This window comes from Haemaphysalis longicornis, unplaced genomic scaffold, assembly GCF_048455015.1.
Source record: "Haemaphysalis longicornis isolate Haplotype H1 unplaced genomic scaffold, Haemaphysalis longicornis Haplotype H1 scaffold_9, whole genome shotgun sequence".
NCBI lineage: Eukaryota > Metazoa > Arthropoda > Arachnida > Ixodida > Ixodidae > Haemaphysalis > Haemaphysalis longicornis.
Genome location: NW_027526460.1, coordinates 91,070,780 through 91,095,489, shown reverse-complemented (window position 1 = coordinate 91,095,489; position 24,710 = coordinate 91,070,780). Strand labels below are relative to the sequence as shown.

At 45.8% G+C, this 24,710-nt stretch overlaps 1 protein-coding gene across 2 annotated transcripts in view; it reads left to right on the top strand.

The window, feature by feature from the left end:
• Positions 1–24,710, top strand: part of LOC144153658 (uncharacterized) — a 205,784-nt gene that overhangs the window by 98,329 nt on the left and 82,745 nt on the right. For both annotated transcript variants that reach the window (XM_077685321.1, XM_077685320.1), the window contains exons 3-4: positions 8,601–8,750; positions 24,213–24,296. In XM_077685321.1, the coding sequence (XP_077541447.1) occupies positions 8,601–8,750; positions 24,213–24,296 (234 nt within the window). The remainder of the gene's footprint in view (positions 1–8,600; positions 8,751–24,212; positions 24,297–24,710) is intronic.

The following is a 24,710-nucleotide window of genomic DNA, read 5'->3' as shown; positions in this document are numbered from 1 at the left end:
TTGGATTGTATTGGATTGCATTGCAACTCAAATCCAGTTGGAGTACGGGTGGGTAGAGAATTGGGCCTGCACATTCGCCGGTATGCGCATTCCAAAGGAGTGACGTCATAGCCGCGGCAGACGCACTGGCGCCGGCGCGTGCCCAGCTGTGCGCCTCCATTGCGCAGTAGCCAATTATCACGCTGCGACGGAGCCGCTTGACAGCCGTTTCACGTGGCTCCTGGAGAGCCGTGCTGCGCATGCGCGAGGAGCAGTGACTGGACTGGGCTTGGCTGGACTGGACTTGACCGGACCGTACCGGACTGGATTGGACCGGATTGGACCGGGCCGGATTGGACTGCATTGGATTAGACTGGATTGGATTGAACTGGATTGGATTGGAAATCGTTTTGGCAGTAGTAAGCATGATAATCAGCTAATTCAAGACAACCAGGAAACCTAAGAATAACCAGCTGAACCTTAGCTCACGCTACGTATATCCTGGCAAAGGCGGGCTAAGCCACTGCTATTTTTTTTAGAATGCGCAGTTTACTGAAAGGCGATAGAAAAGTGCATAAAAACACCACAAACAAGGGTACCAAAGTCAGTTACTGTACCGGGACGCCCTATGAGTTAATACAGAGATAATAATTACAAAAAAAACATTGGCTGAAACTGCAACATTATAAGACGCTCAAAAAAAAAATAAAAAGGGGGAATACAGTTCACGTAAACAATCAAGAGGAAAAAGGTCACTGCTGACAAACAATATTGGAAAATTCAATTACCATTCGGAATAAATGAGCAAAAAAAGGTAGAAAAGACTAATCGACGGGACAAAAGTTTGTTTTTTAGGAACGGTTTAATTCCCGACACGATACTGCGTGAGCCGGGGATGCTCCGCGGTCGCCGCGAGAAACGTGCTCACGAGCACTCCGCAGTTTCCCACTCTTCGGGGTTCTAGCGAGTTTTTTTTTTTTTTTTTTTGCTAAAGCCACTTCGCATGCTGGGGACGCTCGGCGGTCACCGCAAAGCACGTGCTCACGAGCGCTGGGCGTTATTATGGTAATATTAACGCGTCACGCACCACATATTACGGCCAGCTACAGCAGCTCCGCTAATAAAAACTGAGTTATTTTTCTCCGTGTCACGGGAGGACCTGCTTTTTTCAGTAATTTATTTTCTCTGGCCAGTTTTCGGCAGCATTTTCTACCGTGCTCTTAGTAAAACGAATTGGTTGTCTATTTTTAATACGGGAACACCGCCACCGTCAGATACGTACTTAAGTTTTGCTTCACATTTGATTACTGATTTTTCTTTGTTGAAAAATTTCGACGTGCATTTGTACTCGCCTAGTATCAGTGGTTTGAAACTGTACTGCACTTGAAAAGTTGCTTTCAGCGTTTGGAGAGGTAGCTGAACAGACAGACAGACAGACAGACAGACAGACAGACAGACAGACAGACGGACGGGTGGACAGACGGATGAACGGACGGAAAGACGGACGGGTGGACAGACGCGCTGACGGACCGACGGGCGGACAGACAGACGGACGGAGAGACAAACGGACAGGCAGACGGACGGACGGACGGACGGACGGACGGACGGACGGACGGACGGACGGACGGACGGACAGGCAGACAGACAGACAGACAGACAGACAGACAGACAGACATACAGAAAGAGAGACAGACGAAAATTATCGCGACGGACGGACAGACAGACCGCTGAAATTATGGCGACGGGCCGACAGACAGAGCAATAAACAGACCGAAATTATCGCGTTTCAGTGGAACGACTTTCGTCTTTAAAAAGAAGTGCAGGCCCGTGGTGCTGCCATGTTTTGACGAGAATTGGGAACCTCAACGTCGCAGCGCCGTGGTGGGAGCACGAAACTTTCCAGGGGAAGGAAAGTGCAGTAAGGATTCTTGTAGACGGCGCAGGTGTTTGCTTCGACGTACGTGCTGTGGGCTAGCCCGACTATGTCGGGCCTTCGCCTCGCGTTAGCGCCAGTGTAAAGAAGGCGAGCTGGACGGAAGCGCTACGCACGCTTAGTGGCGGCGCCCTTCGAGCATCCGGTCGCACTTTCAAAGCATCTCGTGGGTACACAGAGTTTGCGGAACAGCTTATGCTTGAGCGCACACTGAACTCTTCGGCGAACATTTACTATGTAGACGTTTTTCGTGAGCTGAATGTTACCACACATCTTCTCAAGAGGACAAAGACGCTAAGGGATTTTCTTCACGATTTGTGAAGAACGGCACAGAAGGTTTACACGCACTGTAGACATGTTTGGGAAAGTACTTTAGTGATTTCCCGAGCCCACTTTTCTCGAGACTCGCCTGTGCTAACCTTGTATTGAGTCAAACCACAACAGAAAGATCACGCAGTATTTTTTTTTTTGCAGGTTTTGGCACTCAAAATTCTCGAAAAGAATGTATCGCTAATGTCAACGTCAGAAAACCACAGCAATCGGGCAAAATGGCTCATGTACTGGCCATGTTTTTGCAACTGCTGATATTGCCCGAGCGTCTGTTTCCTTTCTCAAAAACCCCGCATCCAGGGGCCACAAGCACGACAATTTCAGCTGGATAGGTTCTATTGTGTCTCTGGTTTCCAGTTCATTTAGCAAGAGTAGCCTTAACGAAATGATGCAGGGGCCTTCATAAAAAAAAACCGCCGCAGGTAAAGCGTACAAAATAGTCAAACGCAATAGCGTTGTCTTTTTTCAAAAGAACGATATTTTCTTAAGCTTCCCCAGACCCACTAGATATCGACTTGACATCTGCAAAGAGAAAGCTTTCATGGGAATTACAGCGCCCCTTACCCCCCATCCCCACTCGAAGGGAGTTTTAAATTAAATTATGTTAGTCTTTAGATGTAACAAGGGCTGTCCTATTACAACCTAAATCAGAACCTATTTAGCGCGAATATTCGACAAACGGCCACACATTGTCTAATTTCTGTCTAATTAGCTATGTCAACCGAAACATTAGGTCGGGGCTAATCTCAGGGCTTTAAATTTGGCAGAAAAGGAAACAAAATTCAGTAAACATTTCTGCCGCTTGAGAATGTATTTTCTTTGTAAAATAGTCAGCCAAAAACTGGCTGCCGATAACGTTACTCCCTAAGGTAAAATTTGAGCGCATCGCGAACTGCAGTGCTCTCAGTGACTCAGTGCTCTCGCTGCTGCGTATCGATCGCGTCTCCAGCGAACGCACGACAGCGCTCGCTACTCTGGCGCTATCTCGTAGCGCGTCGCCGGCGCAGAGCTTGTAGTTGTTACTCGTATTTGAACCTTTCACGGAAAAGTCACCTGGTTCGGATGAGCCACGCAAGTATGAGGATGACGTTGGACCAACGTGCAGTCATAGACAAATGAAACACGACCCGGAAAATATGAACCAGGACGAACGAATAGCGCGATTTCTTTCCATGTAAATCAGATTGACACGTGGCCTAATTACAGCAACAAAGTTGTGAAGTGTGGCTTTCTAAATATACCAATAGCGTGCCATTATTTTTCAATCCACGAACACTACTTTTCAATTTTGCATGTTCAGGATCATATCTTTGTGTTCGCATTTCATTTGTTCATCACTGTACGTGCAGCACGCCGCGCGTGCTGGGCTTCTGTGATGTTTGGGAACTTGAATGAACAAGACGCTTGCTTTCATGGATACCTGGTTTTGCGTCTCATCTTAGGGCGCCACTAGACACCAATGCGCCGTTTTCCCACACATCTTGTGCGGCCTCGGAATTTTTCTCTCCCCCCAAACTTTCGCCATACTTTTCTCCTCCGCTTTCCTGTTCGCTCTATCTCGTCTGCCTTCGGTGTCCTCTTCGTTCGCTCGGTTACAATGAAGGATGACGGCACCGTGAAGCCACAGAAGCAAGCGCTTAGGAGCTTGCGCTCTAGTTGGCAATACAAAACATGAAACCTTAAATATACACGCCGGTCGCAAGCTACCAGCAAAAAATGAAGATTTTGAAACCACAATTGAGAAAAAGTCCTTTAAGTTAGACTGAACTGATGTTGAAACCAGCAAGTAACCTCCTGGTCGCTGGGCTGCTGGGGTAAAGCGTTAGCGCCATATCTGCGAGCTCGCGCCAGCTCTCAAAGAATCGCGCCGATTGGACACGACCAGTTTTCTGGCCACCTTGTCAGTTGGAAGACCTTAGGGTGCCTTGATATGCCATACACAAGTGGCCGTGGAAATTGAGAAGGAACTTTATGGGGAGCGACCCGAGAAAATTTTGCTTCCGCTTTACGGCTGCGTCGAGCGCAGTAGCAGTTTTAGCGCCACCTGCTACACAGAATTTTTAACGGGCTAGTTTCTCAACTAGCCCTTACACGGGGCTTTCATTCATGAGCCAGCTGCTGAGGCAGTACCTACTGCGTGGTCTAAATAACTTGACCGAGCTGATATTTTCCTGTAGTTGCCTTTTACACAGCATAAGCTTAATATGCCGAGACGAAAGAGTTCAAAGCCGAGAAGTACAATGATGACAACCCTTTTGTACCACGACCTTGCCGTTAAAAGCAGGCATTTTAAAACATCATTAATATAAACGTAATAAGACACGCTTGAGGGTTGTTTCTCACGCGACAAAACAGTGTTTGCCGCTTGTAAAGGAGTAATATTTATCTCAATCGCAAACATACGCAGCTTAACGCTTTGGTCTTCCAAAAATTTAGATGTGAGGGCACATGTGGCCAGAGCGTCAATACATCATTTCTTTTGATACGCCTTTCCGAAGTCTCATCGAGCATGTTTCGGCGAAGATTTTCTTTCTTCAAAAGTGTTGAATATTCGGCCGGTTGATGCATCTGTATATGGACTGTTTTGTGGGTACGCACTGTTTTTCTGCCTTTCCTCAAGGACTCATGTGTGTTATTGCTTTCTCTAGTTCTCTGCGCGCCTTCGACTGCTTTAGAGTAACGATCTTTCTTTCTTTACTCAGCTTCTATTTTCTATCTTTTCATTTTGAGGGCTTATTGAAGAATTTTTTTTTCGCACTTCTGAGATCCGCATACGTTTTCTCAACCGTATTCAGATTTTACAGTGGTGGCTTAGAAAAGCGGCACATGATCTTGAAGCCTAAATTCCACAATCGCAAACCGCCCAAAGCCTTTTTGCTTGCTAAACAGGAAACAGCCGAAAGCTGAACGTCCGTTGGTGGCATTCAGATCCATCCGAGCGACACGTAATGGGCCCCTTCCCTTTATTTTTATGCGCAGTTCGTATTTCCTTACCCACATCCCTTCTGGCGCTCAAATCTTGTGTATCGTCGAAGGCCAGAGAGGACAGCTGTCACAGACATTGGCAGCTGCTCAACGTTCGGCCAAACGCACCCACTCGCGATAGTTTCGTGCATCACAGCAGCTCGTACAGACATAGGAAAGAAACTGGAAAAGCAGGCGATGTTAGGGGAACGCTGGTATCAATAGCTACGTACTGATTGAACGGAGGATGGTAGGTGCAGGCACCGTTTTAAAAAAAATGGTGTTAAGAACATGGCGCATGGTTCTAATGCCAAATAATTATAAGCAATTAGCCTCCTTTGAAACCTTGCATCTCGTGAGAGCTGACAAGAGCACAGATGTTGGCGTGTTTTAGGCTCCTAGATGCGCGCTCGTGCTTCCGACGGTTTGCAAAGTACTATAGCTGCCACAGTAGTGAACAAAACTTGTGGAAACCGCGCGGGTGCCCGAAGATGGCGCTTTCTTTTCGCCTAAATTTTCTGTCTCGCTGACGACTTCGCTTTATTAAAAAGGGTAAATACGTGCAAGCTGCGATTTGTATTCATTTTTACATTTCAATGGAAATAAAAAAAAACACAACTGTTGGTCTAGAAGAGTGCACAGCTTATTGCACTTTTGAAAAAGTGACTCCGTTTAACGCATATTTTAACAGGCGAATGGTTCGAAAATTATGTATTCAGGTGGAACGTATGCCGGAGATTCAAATTGTTACTTTTTACTAAACATGAGGCGATATAGGAGGCAGGGCCACAAAACGACAAAACGTAAAAATGCAGCGCTATTCCGTCGCCAAAATACTTATAAGAGGGATGGCGATGAAAGCTAAGTTTGAGAGGGCTGGCAGCATTGAAGCAGCTCTCATAATGATCAATATGCTAGTCGGTGGCTACACGAATACGGTAAAGAAGTCCAGAAATACCAGCACAGAAAAAAATCGCAAGCAGTTTCAGCTTTATGGGTGATATATAGCCGTGCCAAAAATTTAGATGTTTCAGAAAGTGGAGGCATGAGCACTCTGTGGCATCTTTCTTCGCGAGAAACTGAAGTCTAAGACTGTTTACTTCCATACTCCTGCACAATAAGGCTCCTTTCTAGCTCCGCACAAATCGCAGCGCTTATAAGAAGGATCGAACGGGCAGCAAACCTTTTGCAGGGAAGATTGGACGGGTTGAGGCATCCGTCCACACGTTGCTGGATTTGGATGCGTCTACAAAGTTTCTGTGTTTTTTTTTTTTTTTTGCAGAGACTTCTCAGTGTTGTATGTTGTGAAGCTTGAGAAACTTACCCAGTTCCCCCGCTTGGTCGCACTGCGGAGGATACCCAACATCTCTGACACCATAGAGGCTTCTACTCGGCACCGAACGCAAATATTGATGCCCACCTTACCTTATCATGCTCGGTCGTATTTGTGCTTGATCCCCTCACGTGGACAAAGTTCCTACTGACGCCTAGAGTGGAAGATGTCGGGGTAACTGCTTTTAAAAGGGGCGGCATGTTTACAAAAGGTTTTATCCTAAATAGTCTTTCTTTCGCTCTTTCGTTTTGAAAACAAACAAACCGTCCTACATTAAACTGTCATCCTTAAAAAAAAACGGCTCTAGTTCGACTCTGCGGTGCGCACTCGCGTTGTCAAAACAGGTGTGGCTGTTCACTACTCGGAAAGGGATGAGCTGAAGCAGGGAGATAAGTGCCAAATGGCGCCAAATAGCTGAGTGCACTGTGTCGAAGAAACTGTTATCGGCTCTATGCAGATTTATCCGTCATAAGCTCAAGCGAAAATTTCTTTTATTGAACAAGCAAATGTGGGCACTAAATCAAATAGTATCCGTAGCCGTTGTTTACATCTATACGATTCGTTCCACGCTGATGGGGGTTTTCGTATGGCGTTGTTCCCTTTAATGAGTCAAAATAGAACAATGTAACGTTTGATTTTACGTCGGTGGAGGAACCGCGTTTTCTAGTAGAACACCAGGGGTTCGCAAAATGGTACTGGTCGTATATTTGGCCAGATAATTATGACAGCTGGCAAGACAGAACAGAAGTGGCTAGCGATTTTTGGAGCACTCCTTTGGCATTCTCTTCGCTCTCCATTAAGTTAAGCTAACAGCGCGTTTGTCTCGTAGCAGAGGGAATCAGGCCAAACTGGCACGTGTATAGAAATATAAGCACTGCCACCTAGACGTGCTATATACCAAGTTGTATTAATTCCGAAAATAAATCAGTGTTAGTGCATTTGACAGCTCATGGTATCGCTGCTACGCATAGCAGACGAGCTTTTATTCGTTGCCGTACCGGCATGAACACCAAGAAACAAGGACAGTGAAGCACAGGGTTCAGTAAAATGACGCATCCGTCTGAAATGGGCACCCTCTCTTGACTACCACTCACCGGTCAGTTTGGCGAGACACTTGCACAGGAGAGGCAAGGTACATCAGAGCTGTCCAGGCCATGCTTGCCTAGTGTACGCGAGTTCGGTCGTCCACAAAATAGGATTGCTAATTATAACTACGACGAATTTTGCACTTTGTATCAACCGAAGGTCACCCTCATGCTTCTATAAGTTAGTGTGAGAACAAATTATGATGTCGCTTTTGTCATAAAGCGTAGACATCACTCGAAACAACCATTTTAAAGAAAATCTGAAAATTCTATGTGCCTGGCACTGTTTGTGTCGGCATTGCAGAACAACGAAAGTGCGCGCTTTGATTGCCCCTGCATTTAACGTAAGGAGTCTTTATTCTTAAAAGAGAAAGGACCAGATCTTAATCCTCTAGTTTGGGTTGCCTTGTCGATCAAGGAACACCCGCATGTTTTTGGTTTTGGTTTTTGATTTTGCTTTAGTGCTTCTAGAACCACTGCCGGGAGTGTCGCTGCCTGTTCACGGTGACGATGCAGCTGGTGGCTTGTGTCTAGCACGTTACAATTCATGGCTGATGCCATGCGCTCTTTACTTATATCGATTGTTCGAATCAATATAAGTGGTGGCATCGTTCTTCCTTACATTACAACAACAGCTGCGCACACATAAATAATCAAATGGGCTCCATATGAGTGACACCTCAGTGATATTCCGCCATTTTGTTCTTAGCTGGACGCCCATCTCCTTCTGGGCGTCAGGTCGGAGACCGCGAATTCGTCGCTTGGGCTTCTGGATCAAAGAGCCCAATTCTCTTCTCTTCTAAACAAAGTCCCTTACTTTACTACATCTACTGACCTCCTCCTTCTAAATGGTTTGCTTAAATTTTGTTTGCCAACCACTAAATTCTATAGTTTATTTGAGCTCTTGCACTCCTGTTTTAGATAAAAAAACATTGAAAAGATATAAATTATTTTCTTTCTCTCTTTTTGTTCCAAGGGCTTGGAAGGTCAGCCTCGGTCGTTGCTTCGGACTCTGTCTGCCCAAAGGGCCACTTTCCCTGCAAGACTGGCAAGGACTGCGTCTTGAGGCAGTTCATCTGCGACGGCCGCGCCGACTGCCCAGACAGTTCTGATGAACTCAGCTGCGGTGAGTTGCTCAAAGAAGCTTTAATCCCGTGCTCGGTTTCATTACTGTCTATTGTCGTTGCCACCGCTACCGCTGTCCACCTCACATCCAGGATTCACAGTGTAAAATCACAAGCTATTCGAACAATTAAGTATACCTGATGCCTTCATATTGTATTATGCGTGCTTAAGTGTTCAGTTTTTGCAGGTGCGTTAAAGTTTATTTCCAAGCCGAAATGAAGAACCTCCATGCACTAATTAAACACGATAAAGTACTAATTCGCAGTGTGTGTATGTGATTTATTCCCCTTGCATACAAAGAAACTGAGGGTTTTGCTTTGTTTTTAAATTGCTGCGTCAGTGAGCCTTTTTTTATGTGCTTTTTGGTCATGTTACCTTTCATCGGTTCTGGCCGAAGACTAATATTGAGATATTTTTAAAGGGCACAATTATACCTGCAGCTCAAATCACAGTAAGCTCAAAAGTTAACGTTCTTGACACTGAAACAGCTCACAAATGAGCACAAGTACTGCTTTCCCATTAACACATTCAAATTCCTGCAACAACCCGAATCACACTGGAAGGTGGAAACAATATATCGTTATGATTAGAGGAAGAAAGAAAAAGTAAATGTGGTTCACAGCATGTGGTTCCAGCAGAAACGGGTGGGTAAGTGGTCTTGGTTTCATTTCATTCGTTCAATGTGAAGATAATAATGCTGACACCTAAGTTCAGTTCTTACAGTGACACAACGGAAAGGTTAACCGACGGATATTCATTCTCTTTCTATCCGAAACGAATAGTTGGATTTCCTGAGCATTAACGCAAACTTTAATATTGGAATTACAGTTTTCATATACTTTCCCTAGCAAGGTTCTCTAACGACACCCGCGTAAACACGCAGCCGCCGCGCTGTTTTTAATCGGTCGAAAAAAAGAATAACCTTGCATATATGCTTGGTCAGGGGCCATGCATGATAGGTTGCATCATGTGGATATGGTCTTTCACGTGAAACTAAAAACGTATCCTTCCTACAATAAAGAGAGATTTACACAGCAGACCTAATTGCGTGTAGCCACGCTCCTACTCGTTCTTCGAACACAACTTTTGCAACCAGTGTTGGCACGGCCGTTATGTCCTAGTCATTGCAAGAAACTTTAGTGCGTGGCACTTAAGTGACCACCCCTGTGGTTTTTTACCTTCACTCATTAAAACAAGCCGAGTAACTCACCAACTTGTAACTAAAATAATCATTTCCCGCATGCCCGTCGCTAACTGTTTTATAACCACCATATCTCTAGTACAACCGGGTGAGTGGCCCCTGTACTAAGCATGTGGAGTCATGGAGAAAAGCGGTTTTTCTTGTTCATGGTTCCAGACATGGTTGTACATATTCCGGGAACTGCCCTTTCCTTTTTTTTCTTTCATGCCTTCTGCCCCTTTCTCCTGCTTTTCTTTCTTCCTTCTTTTGCTGTATCATTCGCGTATTCCTTTCTTTTAGGACAAAATTGTTAGCTGTTTCATAAAACGTATTAGGCGGGGTTCAGAGTGTTGTCGCAGCTGTGGTAATATATTTAAATAATGACGTCAATTGACGTCTCAGCCAACTGAACTGCGTGAAACGCCGTTTTTTACGTCCATAGAGCACGATATGGCTATTGCGTCGGTAGTCTGAACATAGCCTTAGGTAAAAGAAAGCGCACAGAAAATTACCAGATCACCATAACGGCTACCTGCAACACTTTTTACAAGTTTCTTCGAAATTTTAAATGCATGCAAAAAGTAGTCAAGCAACACATCGAGCACGTAGATTACAGGGTCGCAATGTACCTCAGATAAAAAACAGTTATATGCCTATCAGATAACTTAGAAACTAGTTCAAAAATTTGTTTCTCTTTCCCGGCCTTGGCGTTCCTCTACCTCTGGAATTATGTTAATACAGTGGTGTAGCGGCTATTGGCCCACTTTTCTTCAGTTGCAGCAATTACCGTATTCGATAGCCACTTAAAAAAAAAGCCATAAAGCAAAGCAGAGGTGGAAAGCGTATCTGCCGCGAAGAGCAAACCACGCCGTGCCGCTCCGCACTAGCGATAACAGTGGCTTTCCCAGTGCTTCCACACATGAAGCAAAGAGTGAACGCGCGTCTATCAGAAGTGTTGCAGAGTCCTTTTAAGCCCTCTTTATGAAGTAGTGAGTGCGGAAGAGTAAGTTTTCCAATTTCGGAACACGCACAAGTTCTCTCATTATTATCACCCGCAAATTTCCTGTTGTGCGTTTATCTTCTTTCGAGTACTGCACGCACGCACGCATTCACATCGCGAAGTAACGAGGCATTAAATGGGGACATTCCTGGCCATTAGCGTAATCTAATGGTGTAATCAGCATGCTCGTGTGCTGGTGCGCCGCGTAAAAGGCAGCTGGGTGTTTCATCAAGCAGCCGGGCACAGGCCCTTGAGTGTCGCCGTGCACGCGAAGCTGCTCGCGTGTGCACGCCCCTCCGCTTCCCCCTCCTGCGCGCGCATAAACGCGCGACCGCCGGTACTGTACGCGTGCGAAAGACACCGGCAAAAGCATTATCCCAACAGCCCTTCAACAGGAAAGCATCACAGAGCTTTCTGAAAGCGAAGCTTCCTACCTCTACCAGCCAAGGGTTCTGTCGCGATCGTTGGCGTCAACAGAAAACTTTCACTAGCAAATACTGGCACCGCCAGGAATCGAACCTCTACCGAATAGAGAAACGGAGCGAGTACCCGTTGTCTTACCAATTGAGCTATGAGCGCACGCAGAGACGAGGGGGAGACACACAATGTACTCCCCGAGCACAGCGGCGGGTTTACCCCCTGAGTTATCGCTGAATGCCACGGGATAGCGTCACGCGACCTCTCGCGGCGCTCTTTTTAGAGCCACGTGTGTGTATTCAACCGACGTCGCATAGGTAATAGTTGTGGAAGTCTTTTACAGCTTTGCTTTCCAACCACCGTCATAGAGTGGATTGGCGCGCAGTTTTTAGGCAGTCGGCCACATATTGTGTTCCGTGCTGCGACCATTGCGTGCGCCATCCGTCAGGTGTTATTTTGTATCCCTTGGGCGCCGGATTTTAAAGGGACACTGAAGTGATTTGTAAGCATTGCGGGATTACTAGCGCAAATTGTAGTTCGGAGTCCGTAGGCATTGTTTCGACCACTCTGGCCGCGTTTACGCGAATTTATTTAGTAGAAAAATCAATTCGAAAATGCTGTCCTCCTCTCTTTACGCTCGCCCATTTTCTGTGGCGTTTTCGTGTGACGTCAGCAGGAGATGAGCTGGAAAATGGCTGCGCTACTGCACGGTTCGCCGACCAGCCGACCTGCCGATCGAGTCAGTCGGCCCAGCGTTTCGTCCGCCGGCCGCCGACGGGTCGTCGCTATTCGCTCGCTCAATTGAAACTAAGCCACAACACCTTTGTGAATGAAAGAATGTGCCTTTCCTTACTTTGTTAGTTTGTACAATGTGTCAAACTCAGAGTCCGGGTCGCTCCACACAAGCGCTGCACAAGTGCACATGCGACGCTTCGCTGACTTTACGCTAGTAGGAAAATCTAAGGCCAATTGAAGGCGGGAGAAGAGTTAACGAAGTCAATGTAGGTACTAAGAAAATAAAATCACCTGAAACTTTTACCGTACAGCGAAAACTAGGGAGCAGGAAGCACTTTTTGCGCTGGGTAAACAAGCACAGCGGTCAGCAGCACGACCGCACATCTGCGAACGCTTTTCCGTCAAAGAAATGCAATTGGTAGACGTGATATATTGCGGAAGTTTGGGTGACACTTACTGCAGGAGTGATATACAACAAATAGTCACATAATGTACTTAAAATGCTTAAAATAAATAAAAGTGTAAACTGGTCATACATTATAAACCTTATATATCCAAACCGGCCATCGCCGGCTTGTGGCCTCGCGGTCTGAGGCGCTGGAATTTGTTTGGAAAGTCGCAAGTTCGAATCCCCGAGTGTACATGTTTTTTTTTTTGTAAGTTGATTTTTTCGTATGCGGCCGGTGTTTTCTGAACTGAGTTCACCATTTTTGGGCCGTAACGTTCACTGCTCCACGAGCGAGATCGCAGAACGCGCGCATACTGACAATGACGCGCTAGCGAGTTCTCGTTGGCGTGCTGTTGCCACAAGCACCGACTGCTTGCGGGCAGTGGGCCCAGGCCTGAATCAGCACACCCTTGGCCTGGTGCGAACTAGCGTTTTACGAACAGACATGAGTGAGGCAAGCTCCGAATATGCGGGAAAAGCGCATGGCATTTGAGAGTCTGCGGTGACGCGGAGGGCGTTCATCCACTGCGTAGGCCTCGTCTAGTGATTTCTACGATTTCAAGCCGCCCTGGGAGGTTTATCTGAGACATTTGACAGCCGACAACATGGCAGAAGCGCGGTAAGGCGATAATTGAGAAATCGAGAATGCCCATCCAACAACGCCATCAGATGTCAAGTATGTTGTTTTACAGAACGGAAACCGAAACCGAAACTTTTGATTGCTAACCTTGGGCATCGTCCAATCACGGTGCCCCCCCCTCCTGACGTCACAGCCTTTAGTTGGTGCGGCCGCCGCAAACCGCGCATAGTCGTTTTTCTTCTTTCGCGCTTTGTAAAATAATTACCGATTTGTCAACCGGATAAACGATGAATAGTGTGTTAATTTGAGCCAGTCTACACAGTGCAAGCAAAAACGGGAGCTTGACAAATTCACTTCAGTGTCCCTCTAAACCAACATAGTAAACTAATGCATTTACATTATTATTGCTTCTACAGGAAATTTAAATCCAAGCCGGGGAGCGCACGCCGTGAAAGAAAAAAAAAAGTGGCCGGGTATGTGCTCACTTCACTGCGAATGTCGTAGAAAAACTTCTACAATGTAGAATGTCTTCTTCTGCCCCTGCCATTTAAATACCTCTCTGTCCAGCCCACCTCTCGCGGTCTTCCTGGCCCTTCCCATACCCCTTGATAAACAAGGCGGTGTTTTCCTGAAGTCAATTCACATTTTCCGCGTTCTGCTGTTCGCACGATCTTCCTGAACCTTTTTTTACTGTCTACCCTGGAACAATGGCACGGACTCCAAACTCGGGCGAGTTCTCTTCGCACTTTTTGGTCCGAATATCGTTTTAAGCACTTTTTTTTTTTGGTTACCGCAAATGTCAAGCACACATTTCTTTTCAACTAAGGGACACTTTAAGCGCCAGTTCTGCGCCGATGTGCTGCTTCAAATGTGCGGAATATTTTCTTTTGTCTCACCAACGTTGTCAAGTATAAACTATGTTTCCAGATTTAGTGGCTTTGAATGGCTTAAGCTGTACAAACTTCTTGTTCAACAATTTTTTTAACTTTTCGCCGAATGGCTGAATCGAGGGTAAGGCAGTAGGCACACTGAGCGACCGACCGACCAAAATTTTCGGGTTTAATTTATTAATAATTTGGTTATTGATCCATAGTGTTAATACAGATATTGTCGGGTCAGCTCAAGCCAGAAAGGCTTATCGGGTTGTACCCGGAAGTCGGCGGCCGAAACAGGAGGCATATACATCAGTGCACGGCAATCCCGGCTGGTAGCTTAAAAAAAATGAAAATCCGACATAACACGCAGTACAGGAAGCATTTCACATTTCAAAACTGGTTTTCCACGGATAAATAATTTCAAGGATCGTTTTCCTTGCACAGCAGATATGGCATCAGGAAGTGACTTGAAGGTGGCGGGAACATAATGATTTCCAACAAAGCTTCCAAATCGGGTGAAGCATCTGGATACATCGAAGTGCATATGGTGTCGTAATTATCTTGCCGCTACGTGATTAACAAGGAAATCACTGCTACAGAAATGAGCACAAATCACTGTTTCTAAAAAGAAATTGTCAAAGGAAGGCAAGTGTAAGAATGAAAAGGGATTTCTGTCATTAGGAATATTGATATTATAGGCGACACTACGAAGCATTTTGTTTTTCAAAATGGAGTTGATTTTTTATTAACGCCACGTAGTTAAACAATGATAGTAAACAGTAATGGCATATCGTAAAGAACTCTAAACAAGTGCATAAACAACGTTTTCGTGGGTCGGGAATGTCGTAAGATGACGGGAGTTATAAAACATGCACGATAATCCCCTGACCTTACTTCCGATATTAGTCAAAGGCATATTCCAAGTCAAATCATAGTCAAAAGAGATCCCGAAACATTTTACACTGTTGGAATACAAGATCGGGGTGAAACTGCAAAAAACAGGAGTAGAATAGTGTAAAAAAGGGGTAGATTGAGTAAATTTTTTGTGCAGATTTCGAAAACATACGAGTTTGGTTTTTTGTGTGTTTACCGTGATGGAATTAACATCAAACCAGTTCATAACTGAATGCAGAGCTTCTTGAAGTACATTAATTACTTTACACTAAGCGGAGCGTGTCGACAAAAGAAGAGTATCATCAGCGTATTGAACTATACGGCAATATGTCACCACCAAAGGCTGATTGCATAAAGATAAAACAAAAGGGGCAATAGAACAGAACCTTGAGGCAAGCCAGATTTTAGCAATAATTTTGAACTAGAGTAATCCCCCACACGAATCATCTGAGTTCTGTTGTTCAAGTTGTCCTTTAAGAGTGCATTAAAAGAACCATGGAACCCCAGAAGATTTAATTTTTCCATCACGAGATTACGGTGTACGGAGTTAAATGCTTTGCTTACGTCAAGAAAGAGGGCACATGAAACCTCGTTATTTTCAAAGGCCGAAGACAGCAATTCAGGGATGTCCTCTAAGAGTGCAGTTGTGCATTTACCCGGAGTGAAGCCATTTTTTTCGCAATAGGACAGTAAACTTTTCTAAAAAACTGGTCATGGTTACGAGATTATGTTTTTCAATAATATGGAAAACTCTAGAAAGAATGGAAATGGGCCTGTAATTTTCAATTTTTTTAATGAACCTTCTGATGTAAAGGCTTTACGAGGGCAGTTTTTAGTTCCTTGGTAATATAAGAGTGTTCTATGAAACTCTTTATCATTTGCAGAAGTACTTCTTCCATACCAAATTATTACGCTGCAGTTCGTGATTAGTACCCCGGTAGCCCAAGAAAGGCTGACGTATTTAAGACACCAGCACCGCAGGAGGGTTCTGGCCTACGACGACAGAGCGCGCCAAAAAGAGAGCAATCAGCGTCAAACGAGGGTTCAGAGAAAGGGACGCGGACCAATAACCTTTCTATACGTCGCCTCGTGGGCAGGGAGCTCCATTCCACATCTCTCTGGGTGACGACACACCAGACCATAGTCGAGGACGGGTAAGACCGCGAAAGTACGCCTCGGCGGAGAAGACTGGAGCAGCTGTAAATGTCGCTCGTCGTAACCGCAGTCGAAAGGAAGTTGCGGTGATTGAAGCTGCGGCAGCGGCCCGACAAAAGGAACATGCGGGTTCCGTTGAAAGTGTGAAAGCAGATCGACGGAAGGTCCTACTAGGCAACTGACTTCACAGTCTCAAAAATAAGCAACCCTAAATTTCCTTATATTTTTGTTCCCTTCTTCAATTTTGGTTGTCGTTCTTTCTGCATCTCATCCGCTCCGAGAATCTCCGTTGGCATTCCTGCTTTTGTCGTGTTCTCCCCTATTTTGTCTGAGTCTGAATTTTGTTTCAAGATAGTCTGAGATCCCTCTTTTAACACCCAATTATTGCTAAACATTCGTGCTTCCTCCTTCCGGTCAGCCTTTCGTAATCCTTCTATTTAAAAAAAACTATCTTTTAACTTGTCCTTTACTGCTTATGACAATTCGCCGTGTCCTCGGTCTGTACTTGTTCCCATCATGTATCCTTCCACTGCCCTCAGCGCCACTGGTTTATCCTATTTTCAACTTTTCTATCCTTGTTTGTCTACCTGATTCTTCTATTCGCCATAAAAAGTCTCCATTTATTCTTGTGAATTATGCAACTTTTATTCGCGGTTTTTGTTCCGTTTATTTTCCAAATTTGTTTTGTTTAATCGGAAAACAGTGGATCCTCCCCTTTGGCAACGTGCCCGAGCAAAAGTACTTCGAAATCAAAACTTGCAGCCCTTCAACCATGTCTATGTAACTGCAGTGCGTAGTTCATCACCCGAAAAAACACAAACACGCAGCTTATTTGGCTTTTGTTTTGTGGGCACGTGTGCGTTGAAAAAGTAAACAATTTTGTACTGTTACCTAGCATTAGTATTACTTTAATTGGCTCGAGTTTTCAATGCCGGGAAGGTCACCCCCTGTTTTTCAGACAGGAGGACACACATTTCACCTCATTTTACTTTTGCTTCTACTTTAGCAAAGCTGGGATCAGGGCTCTGGCAGCGATAATCCGTTGATCCTTTCCAATTATCTGAATTCACCGGCAAACGAATTTGGCTTGATGGCTTCCAACATCGCGCGGATTATTTAAACTTTACTTAAACATGTCACAATGTTTCTCTGTATAATGGTGTGCTCTTGAAAGTATTTCATCAGGGGACATAAAAGTTTACTCTGGAACGACCACTTTAATGACCAAAAGCCGCTACTGTCTTTCTTTCTACGTTTGTAATCGACGCACAACTGCCGCTCTTTTCGAAAGCTACAACACGATTGGCTAGCATTCAGCTTGCGCTGGGCAAGGTAAGGGAACCACAGGCACAAAAGGGCCTAATTTTTGAGCTTCCCTGCCTTCCTGTCACACGAAAGTATGAAAAACAATATTGAAAATGTATAACAAAGTGGCTTCCACTGATATCAACGTTTTCAAATTAAAGTTACAGGTACAACAAGGGTGGAATGGTTTCAAAAAATTATTGGAAAGAAACAAAAGGGTGTCCGAAAGGGCCGTAAATAATGTGAACGCTTATGATGAATACAAACTGCTAAAAATACAACTACCGCCGTTGAAATGAAACCTCGAGGAAATGAATCCTGTAGCTTGAGTAGTGCCGACTAGTTATAATCAGCTTATAAATACGCTGCCAAGCTATAATCATTTGATAGTAATGTTGTTTCGCTCTTGTTCAACAGACCTGTAGCTAATACCAAGCACGAGATAATAAGAATAAAGCAAGACGAGGCATAATTTTAATCAGCTAAGGTGGAACTACTCAGTGGTGGAGTGTCCGTAACGCAGCGGCTATGGCAACGGATGTCCTTCGGGAAACATTACCAAGGACTCTTAAAAGCAGAACAACAGCACCAGACGCCTGCAGGAAATTGACTGGAGTTAAGCCTCTAATCTGGTGCGCTAGTTTCCGACTTGGCTTATCTGAATAGTAATTTCTGGAGAAGAAAATCTTATCTCTTTTACGTTGCAGCTAACATGCGAACTTCTTTCACTTACTCAAAGCAATCAGGTTTTCAGTATGTATTAAAACCACGATCGGGATTATAGATAGCGACCTGTCCATCGCAGCCGCCGACAATGGGAGCCAGCGTGCCAAGAAATGGCCGTGTAGGGAAGGCGGACGCCGTCAGGTTGGGCTAAGTTTAATCCCCAAACACGCCAGCTTCCCTTCGCTCCCAGTGGGGGAAGGTGGGGGAGGGGGCTGCGAATCATTCGCTTACATAAAAAGTAGTGGGCATACCAAAAAATGCCGATTGTACCGATCACTACCTATAATACCGGCAAGCAACGAGAATTCGCGGCTAAGTCTGTAACCTTTTGGTAGTTATACTAACGTCAACGTGCACAAGTAAACCACACTGCTACCAAATCCGCCTGCTCGACTGGCATTCTTTATTTTCGAGCATTTTCATTCATTAAACATGCGGAAACTTTGTGGGCTTTTGCTTTAAATCGAGGGGCTTTCTCTTGCCGTGAAGCTCGTCTATGAACGTGAAAATTTCATAGGAAAATCAGGAAAGGCTGGAATTTGTATAAACAACCTAACAGGGCCGTGCTGTGCGTGGAAGCGCCGTCATTCTTGCGGGAAAACATAATTTTTTCACAGCGAAGGGAGGAGTAATCATCGGCAACCTTTTCAGCGAATGTGGCGTTTTCACCATAACTGAAGAGCCAGCTTTGTAGGAGCTCCGTCGGGGTCGCTTACAAGCCCAAGAAACGGCCTACTGGGTATGGCAGCTGTTCCAACCAAGTAAATGCTTGCGGTGAGAACCGCCGTTATCTTTCTGATGTCTTTTTGAGTCACTGCCCCCCACCGAAGTGATCGAAACGTGCATGGGGAAAACACATGGGCTTTACCGTGCGCCTCCAGGGCCTGCAAAGCTGTATGCAAGCAATACCATCGCGTGCGCTGTGTTCACTGAACCTACGATGCAAAAATAAAGCCGCCCCCCTCAATGTGAAAGCTGTCGGAAGTGCAGAGCAGTTATTCGCCATAATGGGTTATACCGGCGTTATCCGCTTACTACTACCACCCCATGCAATTAAAATTTCCCGCCTTCGCAGTGCTCGCGCACCCCCGCCTGAAACTGCGCCAGCGAAAGATCTGTTGTCTTTGTGCTTTTCTCCCCGGACGTGCCGGCGTTGCACTGCCACATTTTGCGTTTACTATCGTAAAAACTAACCGAACGGGCATCCTTAACTAAAGGAACCCGGGCGCTGCCGGTTAACAACGTATATTTTCCCTCAAATGTATCGATAGTTTTCTTTGCGGTAAACAACGCGAAGATGTATGACAAGCGCCAGCGTTTCACGAGTTTCGAACTCTTATGACTATATAAACCACTTCGCTTTGAAATGAGGAATAAATGCAGCGCCAGCCGGTGCTGTGGCGTAGGAAAAAACTAAAAAAAAAATCAACAAAAATTGGGCACGTGTAGTCGGCGCCCATGCACTGGTTGATATCTATAAACCCGGGCGTGACCAAAACGTTCCATGTGTTAGGACCTTTATAGAGTATTCGTTGTATTACCGGCAATAAAATAATTTTTATCTGAATCAAACGTTTCATCCAAGTTTCTTTGATGCCTTGGAACATCCGAGCAAAGACGGAGGTCTATTGAACAGACGACTATTTAATGGGGGTTCTGTCGAAAGCAATTACTTTTATACCTAATCAAAAGAGCGCTCTGTGCATGACCGCATTCCAACTCACACCTGCCGCCACCTGCTGTTCTCTTTATTGGCACCGCGTCAAGCCGGAAGACATATTTTCTTTCGCATAAATGTTCCAATGCTGATAAATTTTTAAGGCAAAAGAAGGTCTTTGATGGCTCATCAAACGCGCAAAGCGATCATCGTCGCCGTCAGCGTTAACTTAAAATTGTATTAATACGGCCGCCGACCTAGAAAAAGAATTAATAAAACACATTCAGATCATACCAGGCCAAGGGCGTTATCACTTCATTAATTCGGCATTCCAGTGGAGGGAGAAAAACAATTAACCTGCTGCGTGTGGCGTGGAGGCGGACGTCACTGCACGTGAGTAGAAGAGGGTTACGTGCAGGTAATCTCTGCTTGTGGGGAAGCTGCCGTGTTAATTCCTTCCAATCTGCCAGTTGGAGAAATTCGAGCGAAAAGCTAGCACAAATTGAACACGTATCTGCTGGTTTGGTTACATATGTCGACGAAAGACGATAGTCGCCTGGCGCCCCCGGCAAGAAAATGCCTTCCTTCTCTTTCCCGCTCACCTTTCATGCTCCTCCTCTCCCGTCTCGCTCCTCGCCGGATAACACGCTAGCGGTTTGCTCAAGTCAATTTAAATTTACGGCGTTCTACTGCTCCAGGCCGGCTGCCTCGATGCCAGCGCTGCCGCACGGCGGAGACGTGCGTTAATCGGTGCACCCCACTTTAACGTTTATAGAACCACGTTCCCCTACTCACTGAGCGTTCCAAGCAGAACGTGGGACCTGCCTAGTAGAACGTTTCGTTACTGTTGCCGTTTGCTTTCTTAAATGGCCGCCAGGATCTATAGTAGCGCGGAGAAGAGCAGGCGACGGAGGGAATTTTTTTTCTAAAGTGGATGTCTTATTTCATTTACTATCGGAAAAAAACCATTGTAATCGAACACTGCAAATATCACTTATGTATTGATTTTCTGCCCCATATTTGTGTGATGCCTTGTTTTTATCCGACAATTTTGACAAGTACGAATATTGCCGCTGGAATTAGACGTTTCTATTTGGCTGTGGGTACAAACACTATTGCGCAGTTTGTGTTTCACTTCTGCTGGGTGGCTGTATCGAGTCATAGGCAGAAAAAAAGAGTCACAGACAGATAAAGAAACAGGCATACAGACAAACCAAAATTTCTGCATTTAAGTATCCCAGGGGAGATTATCGTCCTTAAAAACGACCGTGTGAAAAGAGACGCAGGCACGATGTTGCAGTGATGATATCTGATGATCCCTCCGCTTTTGCCTTCGAAGCACGTAAGCACGCAAGTGCCCCAGAAATTTTAATAAGTACAGAAGCAAACTACAATTCTAGGGTTGCCGGCGCTTTATAGTGTTGCGCCAATTAATCGCTAAAAATGCTCACGCCGTGTTTTTCACTCTGCGTTGCTGATTGAGGAGCTACACACTACGGCACATCGACATTGCCCACCAAAGTTTTCTCGCCTGGTCGAGACACATGCCGATAGCTTGAGACAACGGCATCTATTTATCTTGCGATGGAACGCACTCTTGATTGACGGCCTGCCTGCATACACGACGCACATCTTTAAAGTGGGACCATACACGATTACGCATCAAGTATTTTTAGGGAACTTCTATCGTATCTACCACACGTACAGCAGTAACATTTGGCTCACTTAGTTGTGGTCGACAAATACGAGGAGTATATGCAGTTTTTGATCATGGGCACTTGTTCAATTCCGGCCATGGTGGCTTCTTTTTAGATGGAAACAAAAATCAAGACAGAAAAAACGCCTGTTGGTCGACATTTTGGCGTCCAATAAAGATCGCCAGGAGGTCATGGTATTACGGAGCCCTTCATTTCGCCGCTTCTCACAGGTCAGGTGTAGTTAAACCGCTAAACATTTATATAAAATACTTGTAGAAAACAGTTTCCCTAGGGCTATGAACGTTAACGGAACTGCTGTACTATGAACACAACCATCTAACATTTATGTGCGCGGTCTGTAGAGGACGGGGGCGGCTGCACGTACGGTTATGCCAACGTGGCTGCGGCTTAGATTGATGTAGCGAGGTCCTGTGAGGCTACGAGAATTCTTTTTGAGGCGTCGGCAAGCCTTAGTAGTGATGGGAGGGTTGCAATCTGTGCTATGCTTGACAAAACTGTAGGTCCGTCTATTTTGGTGTTATCACCATGTCTGCAGTGCTATCACAGTACTCTGGACACTCAGCTAAAGTTCCTACGCCGGACTTTCCGAAAAAAGACTGCCTGAGGTACTATTTTGTACTGAGAAGCAGTGTACCTCTAACCAGCCAAAGAAATTTTCGTGTCCGAAAACTCCCAGGTTACTACTGGCGACACAAACAAACATCCCAGGCTACTATTGGCTACTGGCTACACCCAGGCTACACAAACTACTTGCACCGCCAGCGATCTGACCAGCGACTCTGACCAGCGACTCGCGCCCAATGTCTACGTGCCCACCCGTGGACAAGGGGAGATAGACGGTGCATTGGATTCAGCGTCTGAGAAGGGGAAGGGCGCTTTTTGGAGGCGACACATGAAACTAGAGTGAGGCATGTTTCATGGAATGCTTGCCCAGCGACATGCGCATGACGTCAGGTGCATTGCGCGAGGCGCGTGGCAAGAGCGCTTTATTCTTTTCACTACGCTACACGTGCGCGGCTGTAGCAAATTGTCTCACATCCTCCCCTTTCAAGGAGGGTTAGTGCTTGGAGTCCGATGGAGCCGCCTCTCTGGACCGGCTCGCCGCTGCACGAGCCCAGCTCCGCCGCCTCAGGCGCAGCTATAGTATGGACCTGGGGTCGTGTCGCTTCTCGTCCGTGTCGAAGTCGTGAAAGCTGTCGCCTTCCCTCGTGTCGTCGCGGTTTTTGTGCGAGCGTCTCCTCGCTGCTGCTTCTTGGCCGCCGCTGCGGGGTCCGACAGGAGAACCTGGGTCGACGCGGGTGGCGACTCGTCGCTCTGGGTGTAGTCTGAGAACTGGCTCATACGCGGCGGTCTGTGCTGCTGCGCTGATGGTCTGTGCTACTGCTCTGTGGATGCCAGGTCGCTAGTCGAGGTAAGGTCCATAGGCGAGGCAGAAGTGGTGAAACCAGAGGTTAGCTGGTTTCAGGACGAGGGTGGTTGGGTGTGCTGACGTGTCTTTGAGGCGGAGAGCAGTGGCCAGCACATTGCACTTCTGACACCATGTCGGATGGAACGCTCGCCCAGCGGCACGCGCATGACGTCAGGTGCATGGCGCGAGGCGTCACTACGCTACACGTGTGAGTGTAGCAGATTGCCCCACAAGGGGGAGGCTTGCCGCCCTCCTCCTGACATTTCGAAATACGCTCCTATCCGTTTTCTTTGTGCCGACGCTGCTGCATTCAGGACGCCGCCCCAAATTTTAGGTAATGGCTGGCACAGCCTCTGGTTTCGCTCTTTGTATAGCCAAGTGATGCCGAATGGGAATGGGTATGGGTATGATGCCGAATGGGTAATGATTGTGGGAGTCGTTTGCAGTTTCACAGTCCAACCACCTTCACAGCGTAGGTTAGAGCCAATTTGTTCTGTTTATTCAAAGTAGCCTCATGGCCCCAGGGGAATTATTGAGGAGAACTCTACCATTATTGAGGAGAACCTAACTTAAGCTACCCCAACAAAGGGGAAGTAATCCCCCACAGCAGCAAACCTAAATTATCCCTCAAAGTTATAATAGAAATTAAAGCTTTAACAATAAAGGCCGATCGACCGACCACCCTTGGTGTAACTAACAAAAAGCAGAACCCCTTCTCTTGTATGCCACGCATGCAATAGTTTCTCGGTGAAGTGGACGCTCAGCCAGCGGAGCAGATATTCCGCGACAGAGTTTCGCTTTTTGACGACGTCAAGAAAGTGCAAGAGTCTGTGACTGATTGCTTGCGACGCGTAGAACCATTATTACTCTGGACTAATTTTATTATGCAACGCCAGTCAGAAGAATCGCATGTTGGCAACGTATCAACTTCATGTTCTCCTGTGTTGTCTTGTGTTGGCTATTGTGATCACGGTGAAGCCTGGCCATTAAAGCGCAAACATATATGCCACGATGGCGCATGTTCTTCCCTGAGCCAACATAGGCCTAAAAAATCCCACTGCCTCCTACAGCACTCTAGACACTGGATGTCTTTATTGCAGATTGTGGAAATGTGCACTTTTTTGGTATGACGGGAGGTAGCTCAGTGCTTCTTCATTAATTTCGTCTTAAAGGTTTGTTTTCTTTTTTGTGTGTGTTCTTAAAGGCCTACGTCACGTTTCACGTGTTTTTGTGCATAACGTCAGCTTCTCATTAAGACAGAGGCGTTATCTTGCATCGCTGATGATGGAACTGGCAGTTTGCCCAATATTCACATAATTTTATGAATAACGAGCTTTGAACGCATTCCTTTTTTTTTATGCCCAGGTGACGAGCATGTACGGGTTTTCTTCGCTAACTACTTCAAGAAGAGACCGGACGAGGACAGGGAAAAAAGAAGCAAGAAATGCGGTAAGTGCAGTAATATTTCAAAACAAAAAGGTGGGGTAGTGAAAATCTCAATATGTTCTACAAATGGGGATCATTCTTCCTATATGGTATTGCTCAACAAGACGTGAAGGCACCTTCTATTATTCTTCAGAGGTTCTTCTTAACTCCTAGTACGCAATGTTTTGATAGCAAGAGGATTGCGCTATCAACGAGGAAGAAAAGTTGTAACGTGCACTTTAGCTGAATGCACTTTGACATATTTTCTCTGTAGCAGTTTATGGAATTTGAAGGTTTTTTCTGGTCTTTCAAAGAAAAAAAAAAGACTACCCGTGAGGCACAGTTCTTTTTCTGCGCTGATACGACAGCCACGACACATTTTCGAGGCAACACCAGAGTTTTGAATTTATGTTGCTAGCTGTATGTGTTTGCAATCCC